The 19,555-nt window shown below is 33.8% G+C and overlaps 2 protein-coding genes across 3 annotated transcripts; one reads left to right on the plus strand and one right to left on the minus strand.

Annotated features, from left to right (window-relative positions):
• Window positions 1-2,902: 2,902 nt before the first annotated feature.
• On the minus strand, window positions 2,903-10,824 carry LOC114745712 (general transcription and DNA repair factor IIH subunit TFB2-like). Its single transcript, XM_028933879.1, is given in 16 exon segments — window positions 2,903-3,062; window positions 3,140-3,214; window positions 3,353-3,433; window positions 4,999-5,089; window positions 6,708-6,793; window positions 7,090-7,173; window positions 7,265-7,348; window positions 7,526-7,594; window positions 7,736-7,795; window positions 7,878-7,923; window positions 8,022-8,122; window positions 8,293-8,386; window positions 8,656-8,724; window positions 9,536-9,683; window positions 9,686-9,702; window positions 10,043-10,824. Coding segments are annotated over 16 exon segments (1,353 nt in total). The 5' UTR covers window positions 10,156-10,824; the 3' UTR covers window positions 2,903-2,927.
• Window positions 10,825-11,958: 1,134 nt separating this feature from the next.
• Window positions 11,959-18,904, plus strand: LOC114745717 (allantoinase). Of its 2 annotated transcripts, XM_028933882.1 has the most exons (13): window positions 11,959-12,135; window positions 12,428-12,521; window positions 13,460-13,580; window positions 14,943-15,016; window positions 15,295-15,371; window positions 15,664-15,700; window positions 15,794-15,879; window positions 16,204-16,263; window positions 16,533-16,678; window positions 17,199-17,325; window positions 17,636-17,791; window positions 17,925-17,992; window positions 18,844-18,904. In XM_028933882.1, exons 1-12 carry the CDS (start codon window positions 12,025-12,027, stop codon window positions 17,961-17,963), a joined length of 1,128 nt encoding a protein of 375 aa, XP_028789715.1. In that variant the 5' UTR covers window positions 11,959-12,024; the 3' UTR covers window positions 17,964-17,992; window positions 18,844-18,904. The 2 variants fall into 2 exon arrangements, with proteins under 2 accessions (XP_028789715.1, XP_028789716.1); XM_028933883.1 differs by lacking the exon at window positions 18,844-18,904 and having other exon boundaries at window positions 17,883-17,947.
• The last annotated feature ends 651 nt before the right edge of the window (window positions 18,905-19,555 follow it).

The following is a 19,555-nucleotide window of genomic DNA, read 5'->3' on the forward strand; positions in this document are numbered from 1 at the left end:
ACATGATAAGACTAAATTTTTATTAAATTATATGATTTTAATTAAAATGTAAATTAATTTATATAATATATCAATAAAAAACATAAACTAATATGTTAGGGTAAAATAGTAAATTGATTATTACTATTTCTCCCCTCCCCTCCTTGAACCAAACAAGGAATCATTAAATATCCTTCCCTTCCCTCTTTTTTAATCAAACCAAACAAGGTGAGAATGAAACCTTCCCTCTCTTGCCCTACCCCTCACTCCCCTCCCTCCCCTCAAACCAAACAGACCCTTAGGTTTGTGCATTTAACATCTTGAATTATTTTTTCAGATACATCTAATATTCTAAATTATTTTATGGTGCATCCAGTATCTCAAAATATTTTTTAGGGGCTCCTAACACCCTAAAGTATTTTTTTGTCTTGGCATTGGATGTACCAAAAAAGATTTTTGGACGTTGGAAGTGCCTAAAAAAAAAGTTTAAGATGCTAGATGTACTAAAAAATATTTTACGGTACTGGACGCACCTAAAACAATAATTCAGAGTGCTAGATGCATCATAAAATATTTTAGGGTGTTGGATGCACCTGTGAAAATATTTCAGGGTATTGGATGCACCTTAACCCTTGAATAATAATTAAAAAAATTATTAGAGCCGATAATATGGATTAAGTTTACGGGCTCAACCTACCAACGCACCAAGAAGTGATAGGTTGGAGTGATAAAAATCAGGTTCAATTTAAAATAGAACCTTTGAGCTTGTAACTGTTAAAACTAAACTCGCAGCGAACTAACTTGCCAGCCCATTTTATTTTATTTAATATTTTCCTCTCCCTTTAAATATAATTATGTTTACTTCTTTAGTATCTTATCCCATTTTTATTGTTTAAAATTACCGTAATGTATATATCTTTCACTTTATATTATGAATTTTATCTGTGGTAAAGTTAGCTGAGCAAAAAGAAGGCGATTTTACTTTTCAAGCTCAACCAAATAATTTCATATCTTCAGATTATGCTTCAAATCCTATCAATATTAAATGATGTCTCATGGTTGAACACTTAATAGTGATTGTGACAGTTTTTTTGTCATTCTTGATTTGTATTTGTTATGTTTTAATTTGGAATATATGTCTAATCATTTAGGATGATGTATTGTATATGTTTAATATTTTAGAATATTTGGAACTTTAGATTTCATGTTTTATTTGTAATAATTTCTATTTAGATGTTTTATTTTAAGTATTTAGGACTTGGAATATATTTTATTAAAAAAAACAAAAAACAAAATAAAATAAGTGGTGATCCCTACTACCAGAAGTTGGTATTTTTAGGACCAGCTTGTCCGAATAATCAGTTTTCCCGCAGTCACATCGTCAACTTTAAATTACTAGAAGATTAGGAACTACTTCTCTGATCCTATTTATAAGGCAGCGAGAGAAGATTTTTTTGGATCATATTTATAAGTCATTTCATTAAATTTTTATCATGAATATACTATATTGTCCTTCATTTATTATAGTGTAGATAATTATTTTTTTTGAAAGGTGTATATATTAAATAGGGATAAAATTGAAAAGTTACTATATTTTAATAAAGAGTTAGTACAGTTTAAAGTTTTTCTTCGTCTACATGAAACATATTAGAAGTCTTTTATCAATAGAATCAGATGAGTAAGTTATAACTGAGTCAAATATATAAGGATTGGGTTGTATCAACTTAAATTTGAGAGACTGGTTATAAATGAGTAAAAAATACAAAGATTAAAAGATGAATTTTTTTTTTCCTTTTCTTTCTTCCCTTTCGAGGCCTTTTTCCGTCATCAATTTTTAGGGTAAAATGGTACAATATTCCCAAATATAATTTACTTCTAACAAATTCAAAAATAAAAATATTTAGAAACTTAATTTTATCAATAAATTCAAATAATTTTTAATGTTATCTTTATAACTGTATTAAAAATACAATATCATAGTTTTACTTTTTCACTACTTTTATCAAATATGAACATCTATCATGGTAAAAATAATAAAATGCAAACATGTATGGAAAAAATATAAAATATTTCTTAAAATTATCAAATGCCTTAAGCCTGCTTGGAATGAGGAAAATGGTAAAAAAAAAGAAGAGAAGGAAAAATTTTAACGAATTTGTTTTTAAAAAACTGAATAAGTTGGGTTGTAAAATTTTGATAAAAAGAAAATATAAGATAAAAAGTAAGAAAAATTAATTAGAAAATCTTAACCCTATTTAAAAATTTTGTTTGAAAGCGAGCTTACTAAATTTTTTTCTCATTTTCTCTTCCCTTAATTTCCCTCATATCAAACAGAGCCTTATAAAAAATAAACAGAAACTTGTCCTATAATATAAATAGGTGAGAGCATATTATAAGAAGAAAACTATTGCAATAGTTTTTCTTAAAAGAAATTGATACAATAATTTATAAATGTTTTTCATCAAAATACCAATCTTAAAAAAGAAAATAAAGAACTATTTTATTCTCTCAAATACTTTGCAGGAGATTTAGTCAAGACAAATAGAGTTAATATATCTAAAAATAAAAAGGGAAGGTAACGGAGGGATGAATTTATCTAAAAACAAAAATAAAAGCCAACGCATATATAACAATAATTTGGTTGTATACATCTACTGAATTAGAGGTAATTTTGTTCAAACAACGATGGAACATAATATGAAGTTCATTCTATCGCACAATCTTAAAAATGGCCTAATATTCCACCACCACCGTTGATATTTAGCAAACGCATTCCGGGGAGAAAAAAAAAAAAAAAAGGCTTATGGTCAATTTTTCCCTTCCCAGGAGCGTCATCTCATTCCTCATGTCCCAGATAATATACATTTTCCATCTGTATCCCATTCTTTACATCAACCTCTGCTTCTTTACCTCTGTATCTTGTCGGAAGCCTCGGGTGATCTTGGTCATTACTTTTGACGGCGTAAATAATCACGGACATAAGGATGCACCTCCATTTTGACCACCATGTGCATCTTCTTTGAATCTTCCCACAACAAACCGTTCCATTCTCGGGCACAGTCACAGGCACCTTCAAATACATCCTGCCCACAAATGATACGAAGAATAAGATTTGAAGGGATTATTAAGTATACGAACTCAAAGGATGCTAAATTTCTACCCTTGAAGGGAACTCATCGTAGTAATATGCTTCAGTCATCTCAACTCTGTTCAGATCAGATTCCCAAAGCCTAATCTGTCAAGCCATTCATTAAACTCAGTCAGGCATCAGAAAATATAACTAATACTGCAACAAAAGAATCCACGAAACGTAGAAGCCATAGAACTAAGTTATTTAATCCTACAGCCGATCTCATTTATTGAAAATCAAAACCTGATCGGTGACATTTTCTGGTACAGTTGGTATTCTCTCTGCAACTCTTGGATGAGCATTCTGCTGAAGGAAACTGATTATCTGCCCAAAAAAGAAAAACAGGTTTATCTACAAAGAGATCAATGAGACAAGTTCCTGAAAGCCAACCGAAAGCCAACGGTAATTACTTTGGAAGTACAGTGAAAGGGAGCAAAGTAGTAAACAGTACTGCCCATATGATCCCTCCATTACAATGCACTGCATTTTATGGGGCGGCAAATGAGTTTTAAAGGCATGTCAATCCCATTTTCAGTGGCTGTTAACGTATGTCTTGCACAAAAAACCAAGCTTCTAGAAAATAAACGAAATTCAAGTATTTAACTCTGGATAGGATTTATCACGAACCTTTTCTTTTCGAAAATTTACCATGTTCCCAGAGCAAGACCTTAACAAGAGCTTGGTCCATATGATATTCTAGAATTCTATCAGAGAATGATGGTACAGGAAACTCAAGGAGTACACAAACTAATATTTTACTGGACATAACTGAGATACTCAGCAAAAAAGTAATAAAATAAAGATACCAACAAATCTAAAGCTTTTTGCTTCGTACAAGGTATACATGACTCCAGAAATGCACAAAAGGCAAAACGATTTTTTTTGGCCAACAAAAGTAAAGAGAATTGAGAAACAACATTTACGACAACAAAATTGTTCATCAGTGAAGGCTCAATCAAGTTATTTGAGGCACACAGAAAGAGTTTGGGGTTTAGGGTCTGAGGTCGCAGATGACCACATGTCAAGCCAGAAAATGACTAGCATATCAAGTTCCCTTCCCAGACTTATGTGAGAGTTAACAAAACTGAAACAGAGGGGAAGATATCCAGAGGCCAAAGTGGCATGTGATGGTAAGAAAATATGCCTCCTTATCCATGTCGAGTGAACAATTTTAGGTCCCAACCTACTACTGCCACCCAAACATAAAGGAGACATAGGGGAGTAGCAGAACGGCAGAAAATGGGGGACAAAAAAAAAACGCAAAAGTTGAGACCCATACAAGGCAGAAAAGTAGAGGAACAAAACAAGGTAGTCATGATGAAAAGAGAGGAAAGAGCAGTTAAAGAGTTGTTGACAAGGGTTATACAGAGAAAAGTTCAGAAAGAAGTAGAGAAGATCTTTGGTCAGGTTTTAGGTGGAGAGAGCCGACCTCTAGAAAGTTAGCAAAATTGTCAGGTCTACGAGGTTCTAGTTCTGCTTTGTTGTGCTGGAAGGGTGTGTTTATTTAGTAAGTATTTTAGTGCTTCAGTTGCTCTAGTTAGCTAGTGTTTTGAATATGTAATCTGCGTTTTCTCTCTATCAGTGTCATTTTAAGTATTTTTATGGTTTCATATTCTGTCGCAGAGGTGTAATCATTCTGAGTTTTGTAGCTGTATTTGTGGGTTTTCTGGTTGTAATGGGGGTGGATAGGATCTCGTCACTGAATTTATTGTAAAAATGTGACAGTGAAACACAAAACTCAAGTTCCCCAGTCGGCTTAAATTTTGAAAATCAAGTTGCCAAGTTGGTCTAATTTCCCGTTTCGTTGTTGTTGAGTTTGTCATTGGAGAACTTCACTAATCCCTGCATATTTGAAAGGAGATATGATACAGTGAAAATTCTCTACTTGCCTGCTCTGCAGTAATTCCATTTTCGAAAGCATTATACAAGCTTTCTTTTGTAATAGCTCCAACAATAAGATTTGGAAGCTGATACTCTACACTGCACCATCATAAAAGTAATTCAGTAACAGAATCAGGTGAAGAAAAGTAGCAATAACTGTGATCTAGATCGATACAGAATTAGCCACCCCAAAAAAAAAAAAAAAAGATCGATACAGAATAATCTAAAATTCTACTGGAGTGTATAGGTGAATGTCTGATTTTATCCTTTCTTTCTGTTTTTTACACCCTTTACATTTACAATGTCACGAAATAAATTATTTCAGCTATTAGAAAACATCAAGGATAGAGCTGGTATCTTGGGCTTGCCCAATGTTGGGCCAGTCTGAAAAGGGTAACCCACCTTTTTATTTATTTTATAATTAATGATTTAGCCAACAGAAATATAAAAGGCAAACAAACAAACAAAATATCATTTCTTTGGTTTAAAAAATAATTTTTTACTTTGTAATTTGTTTCCATGTGCTCATTTTAATGTTCTTACTCTTATTTTTTTCCTTTAGTTTTATCCTCTTTTGCTTTAGTTTTTTAATATTGCTAATTTCTTTCATACATTTCTTTACATGTAAAACAAATAATATGAAATTTAATAAATTAAGAGATAAAAAAGAAACCAACCAAAGTTATAGCATTAAAAGTATACTTTTACCAATATAATTATGTACCATTACAAGGCATTCGTTCTACTTTTCTTTATGGGATAAGGTGCTTAAATATTATAGAAGTATTTATGAAGAAGTACCCCGGTACTTGAAAGTTTTTTTTTTTTTTTTTCCTCGCTCTTATATGCACTGAAAGTTTCATTTGTAGCATTTATGCCTTAAATTGTTGTTCGTCACTAAGTTTGACTATTAAAAACACTCAAACCACATAATTTAATGGTCAAGCTTGATTGCAGATAATGACCAACATATGGCACATAATAGCAAAAAAAACTTCCAGGTGCTAGGTGCTCCTTCGTGAATTTTCTGAGATATTTAAGCGCCCTATCCTTTTATTTATTGAAAGATGCTTGACTATTGAAAAGAAACCCATCAAAGTTAAAGGATAAAGTTTTGCCAATTAATTAGGGCATTGGACTGTTGGATCTTAGCTATTCGGAAAAAAGATATCATTTTACACAAAAAATTTTGGGAAAACTGAAGAGCAAGAGCAAAGTCAAAAAGCCATCATAAGGTCTGAAAGAAAGGATCAAGGATGTTGGATAAAGGCCTTATATAACAAAATGTGGTTTAGCGGGAACCAAACCAGCTGAACATCAGTTGAAGAGAAAGTCCATATGTAAGGCAAATGCCAATAGTCAAAGCATTAAATGCTTCCATATTTTAAAAATATTTATGCTACTTAACTTACAATTTTTTCAAAAAAAAAAAGAAAAAGCAATGCTCTAATTTTGCATGTAACATACAAAACAATAGACCATGCTGTAATAGAAGAAAATTAAGCTGAAGTTCCCAAAACTTCAGCAAAAGAAAGTACAATCACAACTTCAACCTTTATTTAATGAGAAAACCAATGATAGATGAATTCTAGTTCATACATGATACAACACACTACCTCATGTTTCAGCACAAAATTGTTAACAGCAATAAAAAACGAGACAGCACTTAGAAGAACAAATGATTGACAGAAACTTAAGGAAGTGTTTGGTGGCATACCTTGAGAAAAGCCGTAATATTTCACAGTGCAATTTTGAAGTTGAGTAAGCATAAACTCGGAAATTGGTTTCTACCACCACAAAGCCCTGAAAGAGTTAAAAAAGAATGGAATTAGAATTTATCTTTCAAAATCTCCTTAGTTAATTGAATGAAGCGCCCAAAATTTTTCCTAACATTACAACACAACTGAGGGAAAATTGTGAACTTTTGAAATTTCCTTCAGATCAGGGGAACTTATGACTATAACAAATTAGCTACTGCAAATGGCTCCCTAACTCTCTGTATCTGTTAAAAGGAGTGAAACTATGTATTCAAGCATGGCCATTTAAAGAATTTTCTATAAAACAAGTCCATATAATTAAATGAATTTAAAAGAAGCAACCTGCTTTCTAGATGATGAATCAGCCAAGCTCACTGAAAGATTGGTAGCCAATTTAGTAGGTATAAACCAACTTTCTTTCCTGCCCTATAGGAAAGAATGGAAAAGGAAGACACATTAGTTAAAGTCAGCATCAAACTCATCATCTGCATCAAAATAAGGACAGAAATGTTATAACCTGCTGTAGTTTGACTAATCCCAGATCTGCAAGGTCCTTGATTATGTTCCTTTGGAAATCAGTCAGTGTGTTTATATTATATGCCTAATACATAGGAAACCACCAACACTGTCAAAGTCATATGGCATTTAAACGTAAAAATACTTTAGCGAGACATAAATATAAAGAAAAAGGAAAGAGAAGGTCTAAAACACTGCAGCTAAAACAGTTAATACAGAATAGTGCAAGTTCTTATTTCACACACCAAGGAGATTGTCTTACCTCGCCTATTACATGAAAACTAAGCTCCAGCAAAAAAGAAATCAATTCAGCAGCATCAACACCTCGTGCCTGCATAGAATAGATGACATGGAGCCAATAGGAAACAAATGATAAAGACATCAGAAACATAAAATCAGGGTTGAAGAGCAAGTTCTTGCCATCTAATAGGACTGGTTTTTTGAGCCAACAAATTAACTCACAATTAAATACCTCAGAATTAGATATATATTCTCTGATGATGTACCAAAGCTGTGCATTTGTATCCATAAGCTGTAGTTTACATGGATGATGCATGTCATTAGGGAGAACATGTCATTAAGTGTGAAAGGATTACAAATCATTTGATACATACCAAAAATTGAAATCCACTTTCAGTTAATCTGGGAGCTTCTTTATCTCTACATTGGTACGCACAAGACATAAAGTAATGTTAGCAATACCCTTGTATACCCGCTGAAGTGTTAGAAATGAAAAATATATAGCAAGTAAACAAAACCTTTGTCTCATAAGATGCCGCTGGAAAAGTTTCATTAAAGAAGAGCTGATGTTTGAAGGCCTTTCAACTTGATTTGAGCTTATAAGTTGCAACAAGAAACACTGATTTATCACAGAATTAAGATAAAGAGTTAGGGCTAATTTTAGTCAGATAAAATTATAGGAAATCAATTGTATTACATTGTTTCAATGACTAGTGTCACAAAATAGTAGCAAGAATGAAAATTTAAATAGAAGAAAGAGATGGGAATAAAAAGGATTAAACATCGCACCTCCCATTGTTCTAGGGCATAAGCCTCAAGATCTTCTAAGGTTGGGAGCCTCACAGTTATATTAGAAGGCATTGGTTCCCGTGGCAAAGTTCCACTGCCAAATTAATTAAAGCAGATCTTGAATCCATAACATGACTGCAATTACATAAATACATACACACAAATAACTTCCTTTCTTTTAACATATCCAGGAGTGAATGAGGAACCATAAACGGTCATTTCATTTCATGGAGACAGCCTACCATCTATTTAAGTGAATTTGTATATTACACAATGAATGGTTACATCCTATCACCTAAATTATTTCCATCCACATGATGTTGTCTATGCTAAGAACGGCAAGAAACCATTTGAGCAACTCACCCATTTATTAAGAGATTCTGGAGACTTCTCTGAAATGTTGCATTGAGTTTGTAATTCTTTTCACTCTTCCTGCCAATAAGAGGAAAGAATGACTGCAGTGAAAGATCAGCCTAAGCCTCAAATTTATCAGACAACATCCCTTGACTATGATGACAAACTTGATGACAGTATCTAAAGCACAGAGACACACACACACATATGAAGAATAATACATGTGATCAAGAGAAATGGATTATAGACTGACATGAATTCATCATAATTTGGAGTAATGAAACTAAAAGAACGAGCAAACAATATTAAGTGGTTATAGTTTTATACTATTCACAATAACAAGGCAATTTTTGTATCCTTGATCAATCACCACCTCAACCAAGAGGTGCAGGTTGACGAGGGAAGTTAGGTTGTTTTTCTGCTTTGCTTTGCTGTAGTCTTTCTTTTGAATATATAGTATACAGTTTTTCATTGGGGGGAAGAAAAAGAAAAGAAATTGGTGCTTATAGCGCCCCCCCCCCCAAAAAAAAGAATAAGAAATAAGAAATTGGTAACACAGCCACATAGGCAAGCGTTGCAGCATAAAGAAGGGACCAGAAGAAAAAAATTACATGCCAATCCCAGAGCATGTGATCTATCAAGTAAACAAACTTCCATGGAATTTGTATTCTCGATCAGGATAAAAGCATAAAACAAACTTCAATCCCAATATCACAAAGATCTTTAAATACATTTTCATGTGGAATGTTCATGCTAAGGGACTGCATTCCGCGAATTAATATCCTTGTGTCTCCATGACTGTCGCTGGAATGAAATTAACCACTTGGAACCATGCAGAAGCTTGAACTTAAATATTGCAGTTAAATTTTGAGAGTAGATAAATATGTACCTATCAACAGTTTCAATAAAAACTCTCAGTTGAACCAATCTATCTATTGCTACTCTATGTTTTGAAGTTCCATCCGGGAGCACCCACTCCTCCATTGATTTAGCTGTCACCTGAGCATCAATGTAAAGCATTTGCAAGACATATTTTTGGCCAGAGGTGGTAGAGACCTGATATTTTAACAGACATTTGGTTAAGACACAAAGCTAATACTCAATAAACTAAAACAAATACCATTCAAGCAGCCTAGTTAATGCTGAATATGCATCAAACAACCCAAGGTGAGTTCACAATAGGGGTACCATGAAGTTATTGACACTTTGCATCCCAGAAAACAATCTTAAAAATTAGCAAAGAATCTTGATAGGGCGAAACAGAAAGGCTTGTTAAATGCATGTACAGTATCTTAAAAATTAGGCTTATCATAATTGATACAATATAAGCTAGAAATTACCCATAACCCGGGCTATTGAAGTTTCCATTCCACTTAAAAACTAGACAGAAATTGACCTGAGAATAGCTTCACAGATGAACCCATTTTCATAGAGTTTATCCAGCTTCATGGCAGGCATAGAAGCGACCATGTCCATAAAATTTTTTGCAATGATCCTGACCTCTGGCATTCTGACACCAATCCCTTATTATTCTCTACTTCCTCTGCTTTTATTGGATTCTGATCAATGTTATTCTCACACAGAGCTTAAAGAATCAAGACAAAATCCGAGATTTCAGTTCTTGCATAATTTCACAGCATCCGATCAGCACAACTCACAACTGCAACTTGCACCACAGATGATTTGCTTCTTGCCTTGCTTACTTCAATTAAATAACCAAGAGGGAAATCCTAATCCTATGTACAAAAAAAAAAAAAAGCACGGTTCTAATGCGTTATATGCTGGTCAAATCCCACTTCAACGATTTTTGCACTGTAAACGAAAAAGGATTTCACCCAGTGATAATGGAGGCTCAGGGTCTTCAACAATGGAGCCGCAAAGCTCTTCAACTGATGGACAAGAGACAGCAATACGTGCTTGGTTGAGTGACAAAAGAAATCGAGTAAAATCGTGCATTGGTGTGAGAGAAACAGCGTTGGAGGAGGGGATTCGACGACAGCTAGAGAAGCTAGGCACTTCACCAAAAGCACATTTGGAACACGCGAAATCAGTCTCAGAATCAAGGGTATAACTGTAGAACTCCTTCAACTGGCGCTCGTCGCTTCCATGGATTCACCAAATGATCCAAAGATTGAAGAGAGAACGATGCGGGGCCACTCCACCAGTCCACTGTCCATTCCCCTACCCCCCCCCCCAAAAAAAAACAAACACTCTTTGGGCCACAAGAAGCCAGTCTGCATTAGCGTGAGGTTTAGGGTTTATTCTCTCGGATCTAAAATGGATCCAACAGCAAACTAACCGGCGTTCCAATCGTGATGGGAATTTGGAACATATGACATTCTGCCGACTTTCAAAACCCAATTTTATGCCAGGCCTCCATCGTTATGTAATACTCCCTTTTTTTTAATTTCCCAGCCATTATGTAATACTCCTATGGCAAATTTGGGCCGTGAAAGGGTATCTTGTTTGGTCTTTAATATAAATTATTTTATTTAATTTATTATATTAATGTATAATTTCACTCAATTTATTATTTTATATTATGTTATTTTCTTAAAATATATATTAAATAAATCTAAAATCAGAAATTTATTAAATTTTAAAACAGACTTAATGAAATTTAGAATATTCCTTGATTGCAGTGATACATAGAATAGAAAAGGATTAGTTTGATAACTTAAAAAAAAAAAAAAAGTTGGAAAGGATTATGTTTAGACGGACACATAAGATGATCCAAACATAAGAAATTGAGTTAGCATCAAATTAAAAGTCAATTATGAAATCAAAATTATAACAACAAAATGACAAAATCAAACAATTTTTTAATTAGAACCAGCACTCAACTAACACAATATTCAATACTATACAAAAAATACTATTCAATATTCTATTATAATAAGCTATACAATTCACATTATATTGCAGTGCCTTTTTTTTTAATTTATGCCGCACTTAATTTGAGTATTTATTTAATTTTATATATATAATTTTGTGGTCTTTTACTTTATTTGTTTTTAGTTTCCTTTGTATGAAAATAAAATTAGGTGGGCTCAGTGTATCTTCTTGTCGAAATAAAACAATTACCATCAAGGTGGCAGACAGGACAACCAGCCACGTCGTTCGCATAACAACGCCCGCAGTAGAAAATATGATTATTATGTTGACCAAAAAAATAATCATGATATGAATCATGACCATGTTTATCTTATTACTGTTAAGCGAGCCGTGAATTAAATTATTACTTAGTAATGCGATTACGAGGATCTTACACTATCGATGGAATCTTTTGTCTCTGCTGGCTGCTTCCTGCTCAAACCATATAATCAGAGCCAAGCGATCACTGCTTCTCCGCTTCAGAGTTCATTGTCATCCGTGGTAATGGATTATCTTCTCTGGAAGCTTTTGCCTCTATTAGCACTACTCGTCTCCTTCGTAGCCTTCTTTTTCTTACAGGATTCCTATGTGGCCCACTTGCTTCAGTTGAAAAAGGTTCACTTTCTACTCATCTTCTCTTATCCTTTTTTATTTATTTGTATACACTATCATTGCAGGATGGGATATCTTGCTTTTGAGCAAAATCGCGACTTCTTTAGAGTTAGGAGTGAACTTGTGATATTCCCTTTTTAGCTATTTTGACGGGTCAAAACTTTGGCTTTACAATATCATTTTTTCATCACTATGGTCTGAAAGTGTTAAATTGAGTGTTGAGTTTCTCTACATTAGAGGTAGAATGTCTATTTTGTTGTTCTGGGGTTGAATTATGTTGCTGTTCTTGTAACAGCCACGCGGTGAAGAGTGTAGCTTTCATCCCTATCGCCATTACTGGATATCCAGCAAACGTATTGTGACCCCACAAGGGGTTATTTCTGGTTCAGGTTATTGGTTTCCCTTGATCACGTGAATATCCTTTTGATAATTATATTTTGATTTTTAGGTGATGTTAAAGTTTTCAAATATATATTTATGTTTTCTCTGATGCTGTGTCTTATGACAAGGATATGTTTTTCTCATCACTAATCAGGATTTACTGTGGGATCATTAACCTTCATGAATTTGCCAATGAACTTATAAACCATAATTTTGTATTTTGTTTCAACAGATGCTTTTTAAGAACCAAAGATGAATACAGAATATGAAGATAAATGGTCTTCTGAAAGAAGAGATAAACAAGAAGAGAAAGCAGGAGAATTTTTTTTTTTTTTTGAACTTTCTGTGCTGTGCTTCTGTACATATTTAATAAATAAACTCCCCTAATGAATTCATGAGCAGAAATCTTCATATACAGAAGCAAGGAAAATTATGCTACCCCTTTGAAGATGCATTTTTAAGAACATCTGGCTTAACATTCTAGCATTTGGCTCTGATCAAATTCAAGCAGCATGTATATAGAACTGCAACATTTTCTACATTTGTTCTGCTAATACCATAAATACAAGTAAAGGAAAACACTCCTGACTTGCATGAACAAATCCAATGGTCCCAGAATGCAGAATCTAAATAATGATGTTCATTCAGTTCAATGCAAAAAGAGATGGAAAGCAACATTCAAGCTAAGCATTGACATAATGTTGGGGGATAATCTGGCCTAGAAACTGGTAAATTTGTAAATTTCTCAGATCTTTTGTGTAAATCCTTTTAAATCACAACCATTTTGGGGAAAACGGTGACTCTTTGCCAGCTTTCTTTTTTCTTTTCTTCTTTATTATAAATTACTCTTGACTAGCTATTGTTATTGTAATTCTGAATCTTTCATGGAATTATGATTTTTCACTTATGCTGATTGATTTTCTTTGCAAATGGTTCAATGAAACAGTGGAGATAAATGAAGGGAAGATTGCGTCCATTGTTAAAGGAGATAGTAAGCAAGGAAATCATATGCATCAACAAGTAATTGACTATCGAGATGCTGTGGTTATGCCTGGCCTAATTGATGTGTAAGATGTGCATGTTGGCCCCTCGTGGGTTATTTATTTTTTATTCAGTTCTAGTAGATAAACACTGTTATTTATTTAACGATGAATACTCATTGATTTATTATGAAAATGGTTCTAAATATCAATGAAGAGGAAATATGGAGAAACCTGTTGAAAGCTGGGTTGAATGTTAATACAATAACTTCATCGTTCACATGTAGACCTTTTTGGGGGATAAAAATTGAGTTGAACTTCTCGAATGTTCTCACATATAACTTTTTTTTTCACTCGTTGATCACGTGCTAGAAGAACTTATATGACTTAGAATTAAGTGGAAAACACAGTTGCCAAGCTGTACAATGCTGTTTCGAATTTTCAGTAATGTTTACAGCATGCATTAAAAGTGGAGTTTATGAACAATAGTGATGGAGAAATAAGTATAAAGTGTTTTCATATCCTTGGTCTATTTATCTAATTAGCTTCTAAATAAAAAGTACAAAGGTTATCCAGCACAAACTGCACCTTTTTTAAAATTTTTGGGGCCAAAACCACAACCTAGTTGAAATAAAGGAAATAGAAACTAGCATCTGACAGCATAATCTATTGATGCCGGAAATGCTTATAGTTCTCATACTAAACCGGGTTGGTGCTATTTCCCCTCCCCTGTTAAGGAAGACGGATTTTCTTTGATTTTAGTACCAAATAAGTACTGATAGTGTGTGACACAAATGTGAAACGGCTAATTTTTGGGTTAACATGTTTTTACTAGTGAAGGGAACAAATGTATTGTGAGAGAATTATGACTGCTTAATTCAGTCAAATCGATTCTTTTCTCAAAATCAGTGCAATCTTGTGTGCTTTTCTGATGGAGTGCAATATTAGGGGCAGTTTACAAATTAGTTATTTTCAGTTATTTTTAATCTTCAATTTTAGGTGGTTATATTCAGTTATCCTTTCAGAGTATTACAGTGGGATTATTTAAATATTAGTTATTGTCAGTTATTGATGATCCTTATCCTAGAATGTAGGGGTTATTAGGAAGTTATTAGTCAGTTATTCTCAGTTATGTTTTTAGCCTATTTAAATCTATTGTACGATGACATTAGGTGCGAATGAAGTTTATTATTCAGGAATTATTCAGGAATTTCCATCTTCTTCTCTCCTAGCATTTCAAATACTGATTCTAGGCTCTCTCTCTCTCTCACACACACACACATCTCTCTTCTACCTTCTCATCTCTTCTTTCCCCTCTCTTCCCTTCTATCTCCCAATTCTTATTCTCTCTTTTGCAAAACCTAACATTTTCACTTGTACTTTATAGTGATTTCGGAATAGTTTTCTCATGGGGCCTTCTTTCAATTGTCTAAATTTTACTTTTGGCAGACATGTTCATCTTGATGAGCCAGGAAGAACTGAATGGGAAGGATTTTTTACCGGGACAAGAGCTGCTGCTGCTGGTGTGCAGATTCTCTTCATCTATTAAGCATTATTCTTTTAAGCACATTGAGATGATAAAGTTGTCACTAAGATTAAAAATAGGGCAAATAATATAATATTGTATCATTATGAGTCCTTAGCTGATTTTAATGGACTTCTCCAATGATTTTTTTTCCTGTGCTCTTGATGGGTAGTGGTTATCTGAATGTGACTAATATTGTAACTGTTTCTTGATTTTTCCCTTATGGTATCATTGATATGTATAGCTTAGACATATGCTCTCACTTTGTGTCTAAAGGTGGTGTAACAACAGTGGTTGACATGCCTCTAAATAATCACCCAACAACAGTGTCTAAGGATACGCTGAAACTTAAGGTATCTTTGAAATATTTTATTTCTCTCATTTTGATTTTTAAAATATTTGATAAGAAAATTTATGGAGGTAAAAGCATTTCGTCACTTATTTTTTGATGAACCATTCACATCAAAGAGAGCAACCACAGTTCCTTCCAGATGCATTAATTGACATCCTTGAGGTGTTTAATATTCTAATATCTGGTAAAGCTTTTTTTTATTTTATGCTGTTGAATTTAAATCCCCGGTGATTAACTGTCAAATTTTTGTGATTTCTCTTTCCTTAACATTGTGTTCAATTTCTTGGTTACAGCTTGAGGCTGCTAAGAAGAAACTCCATGTTGATGTTGGTATGAATGACAAACTATACTTAGGCATGCAAGTGATGGAGTTTCTGAAAAAGTACAATCAATGGAGTTTCTGAAAAAGTTTGGCATTGACAGGTTTCTGGGGAGGTCTAGTCCCTGAAAATGCACTTAATACGAGTATTTTGGAAGGTCTCTTGAGTGCTGGAGTTCTTGGGGTCAAGGTAATGTTCAAAAACCTATTCATTATTACTATAATTCTGTACAGAGGCCAAGAAAATGTTCATAATGTTTAGTACTATCATGTCTTATGTTGGAAGCTGTTTCATCCTGCTCCTTGATTTTGGCACCTACCATCATTGTTTCAAATTTAAAAACTATGTCAAGTGGTTCAGCTTCCCTCCTTAGTTGCACCTCTCGTTTACTTCAAATATGAGAAATAAATGATATTTGTACTGCTGTTTTCCTTGCCTTCTTTCAATAGGTATGATAATGGCTGCTATATTTTGGTCTGACCTGTTCGTCTTTTTTGTGTTTGTACTTTATAGTCTTTCATGTGTCCTTCAGGGATTGATGACTTTCCTATGACAACTATTGATCACATCAAGGTACGTTCCTTTTAAAAATTATAAAAACAATAGAAGTAAATTATAGATTACATCGATTCATTGTAATTCCTCACATTTGTATGCATTCTCTTTTCCTGTTTCCTCATCAAGTAATATGGTTTTGAATTGTAGCTTTGGTTGATATGCTGTGGTCCACTTGCATAGGCACTCGCTTTTATATCATCAATAATTCTCCTAGTTAGTAGTATGAAGTTCCTTTTCCTTTGCCGGATTGTATAATACAATTGTTATGATAATTTGCTTGGTAGGAGGGACTGCCTGTGTTGGCCAAGTATAGAAGACCTCTACTTGTGCATGCTGAGATTCAACTAAATTCAGGACATAATTTGGAACTCAAAGATGATGATGATCCTCGTCATTACTCAACCTATCTCAAGACTAGGCCACCTTCATGGTAGGACACTAGTTATGGCCTTGTATTCTGAAGAAATGAGCTTTAGAATCAGAATAAAAATATTTTCCATGATAAATAGTATTTTTTTCTGTGGACAATAAATTGGTTACTTTCTCAATTAAACGGATAAGCCTGTTCTTAATTTTTCAGGATTAATAATAGCTCTTTTTTTTGGACCAAAATGATTAGTTCTCATTTTTACGAAATGGTGATTAAGGCATTGACTGAAATTGGTCATGAGCCCTCCCCAGTGAGAAATCATCTGCGGTTGCATAGCTCAACTCTTACAGTTAAAAAGATAAGAAGGATGCCTGTGACCTAGTTTAGGACTCGTTGTTGAATATTCTATCTTTGAATTGCAAACTACTACTAATAAATACAGTATCTGTTGAATGTTGTTTTTCCATGACTTAAGTCCATCAAAAATTTTGGATGGCCATACTATCATATATGTTGGCTCGGCTCACTGCCTATTAAATTTCTGCTGAATCACGCATCTTCATCTTCACTTCTGAACCAGGGAGCAGGCAGCTATTAGAGAACTGGTGGGTGTTACAAAGTATACTGGAAGTGGTGGTCCTTTAGAAGGAGCACATGTTCATATTGTTCACTTGTCTGATTCAAGTGCTTCCTTAGATATGATTAAGGTAATATATGCTTTTTCGTGGAGATATACCCGTTCCAAATCAATACTTCTGTGTGTGCGCCCCTTTCTAGTAATTAAAAGGTAAAATCCCATTAACAGCTATAACCTTGATAAATCCCAAGCATAAATGTCAGTAAACTTATTCATGATAATTGCTGTTGTGTAAATGAATCCTACAAAATGCCAGTTAATTGATACGATAATGATCTTGTTCACATTTAAATTGTTTGTTCTCCTTTTGCTTGTTAAAAGAACTTGTCAAACTTCCCGCACCGTAGTAGAGTGTATCGTCACACATTGGTACTCTACAGGAAGCAAAACGTAGAGGTGACAGCATTAGCGTTGAGACATGCTCGCATTACTTAGCTTTCTCATCTGAAGAGATAAAAGATGGAGATACTCGTTTTAAGTGTTCCCCACCTATCCGTGGTGCATCCAATGGAGAAAAATTATGGGAGGCTTTGCTGGTAATTTCTTCTCCACGTTACAGATTAATATCTTACTTCTTACATTTTATCCATGATCTCATTAGCCTTAATTGTTTATTTTTCATTATAGGAAGGAGACATTGACTTTTAACTTCTGATCATTCACCAACAGTACCAGAACTCAAGCTTCTTGATGAGGGTAACTTCTTGAAGGCTTGGGGTGGCATATCATCTTTGCAGGTTTGTCACTTTGTCTGCTTATTGATAATTTGGATTGTTATATCTTTTTCCATACAGCGATATTAAAAATGAATTGGACATCTTCAAACTGGTAGTTGAATGGATAAGACGTTCACCCCTATGCAGCTATGCCCTTTAAATGAAATCGAAAGTATGTCTGCACTTCAGTAAACAATGTGGTACACCTCAGTCCTCAAGTCATTAACGAAAAAATGCTCAACTGATCTATTGGATCTTTATGCTTGATCTTGAAATTGATGAAGAGCAGAAAAGTGAGGTTTTATGCTAGTTGAATGTGGTATATAATTTCAATGAATGGAATTGTATATAAATAATTTCTGAGATTTGTATCAAGATCCATGAATTAGAACCACCATTTCTTAGTTATTTATATTTACTTTACGCTTGTTTTCGGTTTATTTATGCATTCATTAATTATTAATTCAGTAGTTCGGTTGTATGATTGGGTATTTTCTACCATGCTACATCATATATTTTTTCTGTGTTTTGGTTAGAGGGGGGCAAGTTGTACAAGTGCCTTATAGTTATAAGCCAGCTTTCTGTTTTTTATTTTGTCTACTTTGAGAATATCTTATCCTTCTTACTTGTAACATTGTCCTTCCTCTATAACAAATCATTCTTTTTCCCCCAAAAAAAAAAAAAGTAACCATTGATAATGGGCCAACACAAAATTCCTTTGGGCTGCGATGAGGAGTTATGCTATATATTTTACAAAGATCCACAGGCTAGTTTCCTTGGATCAGCTGAATCTGAGTTATTTCCGTAGAAATTTAACTTCTATTATTGGTTTGAACTCTAAAGGCTAACATGCTCTACTGGGATACTTGTAGTTTGATCTTCCGATAGCATGGTCATATGGACAAAAACACGGAGTAACTCTGGAACAACTATTTATGGTGGAGCAAGAGACCTGCAAAATTTGCTGGATTGGGTTCAAAGGTGATATGATTGCAGTTTCTTCCTTTGCCTCAGAGCTTACATGCTATAAATGATAATAGTGTATCTTTGTCTCTGATTCAGAAACATAAAAATTAAAATCTCTTATTAGTTATTCAAGTAGATAGAAATCTCCCAAAACTTAATTTCGGTCCATCCCTTTTTGTCCTTTCTATATTTTTGCCTTCCCAGTTAGGGATTCCATCATGTGTCTTCTATACTCTTGCTTTAAAATTTACCTGAAAAAGCTTTATGTTAAAGCTCTTAAAGATTGTATTGTGAACTGTTCAGTCGGCCACCGTGTGCTCCCTTGAAATTTGTTGCAGGTTGAAGTCAGACTAAATTTCCATTTATGTTATAGGGGGGCATTGAAGTTGGAAAAGATGCTGATATTGTGGTGTGGCAACCAGAGACAGAGTTTGTCCTGGATGACAAGTATCCTGTTTTCATTAAACATCCTGTAAGTTTCATTTCTTCTCTTCCTGTTCTGCTAAACTCATTTTTTTCATGTTTCAGTCATGATACTTTTATTATGGTGGCTTTTTCTTGCTGGAACATTTGTCCATTTGCCTGCAGTATAAAATTGAGTATACGTAATTGAACAAG

This window comes from Neltuma alba, unplaced genomic scaffold (genome assembly GCF_004799145.2).
Source record: "Neltuma alba isolate B1F8T4 unplaced genomic scaffold, ASM479914v2 tig00004764_pilon, whole genome shotgun sequence".
NCBI lineage: Eukaryota > Viridiplantae > Streptophyta > Magnoliopsida > Fabales > Fabaceae > Neltuma > Neltuma alba.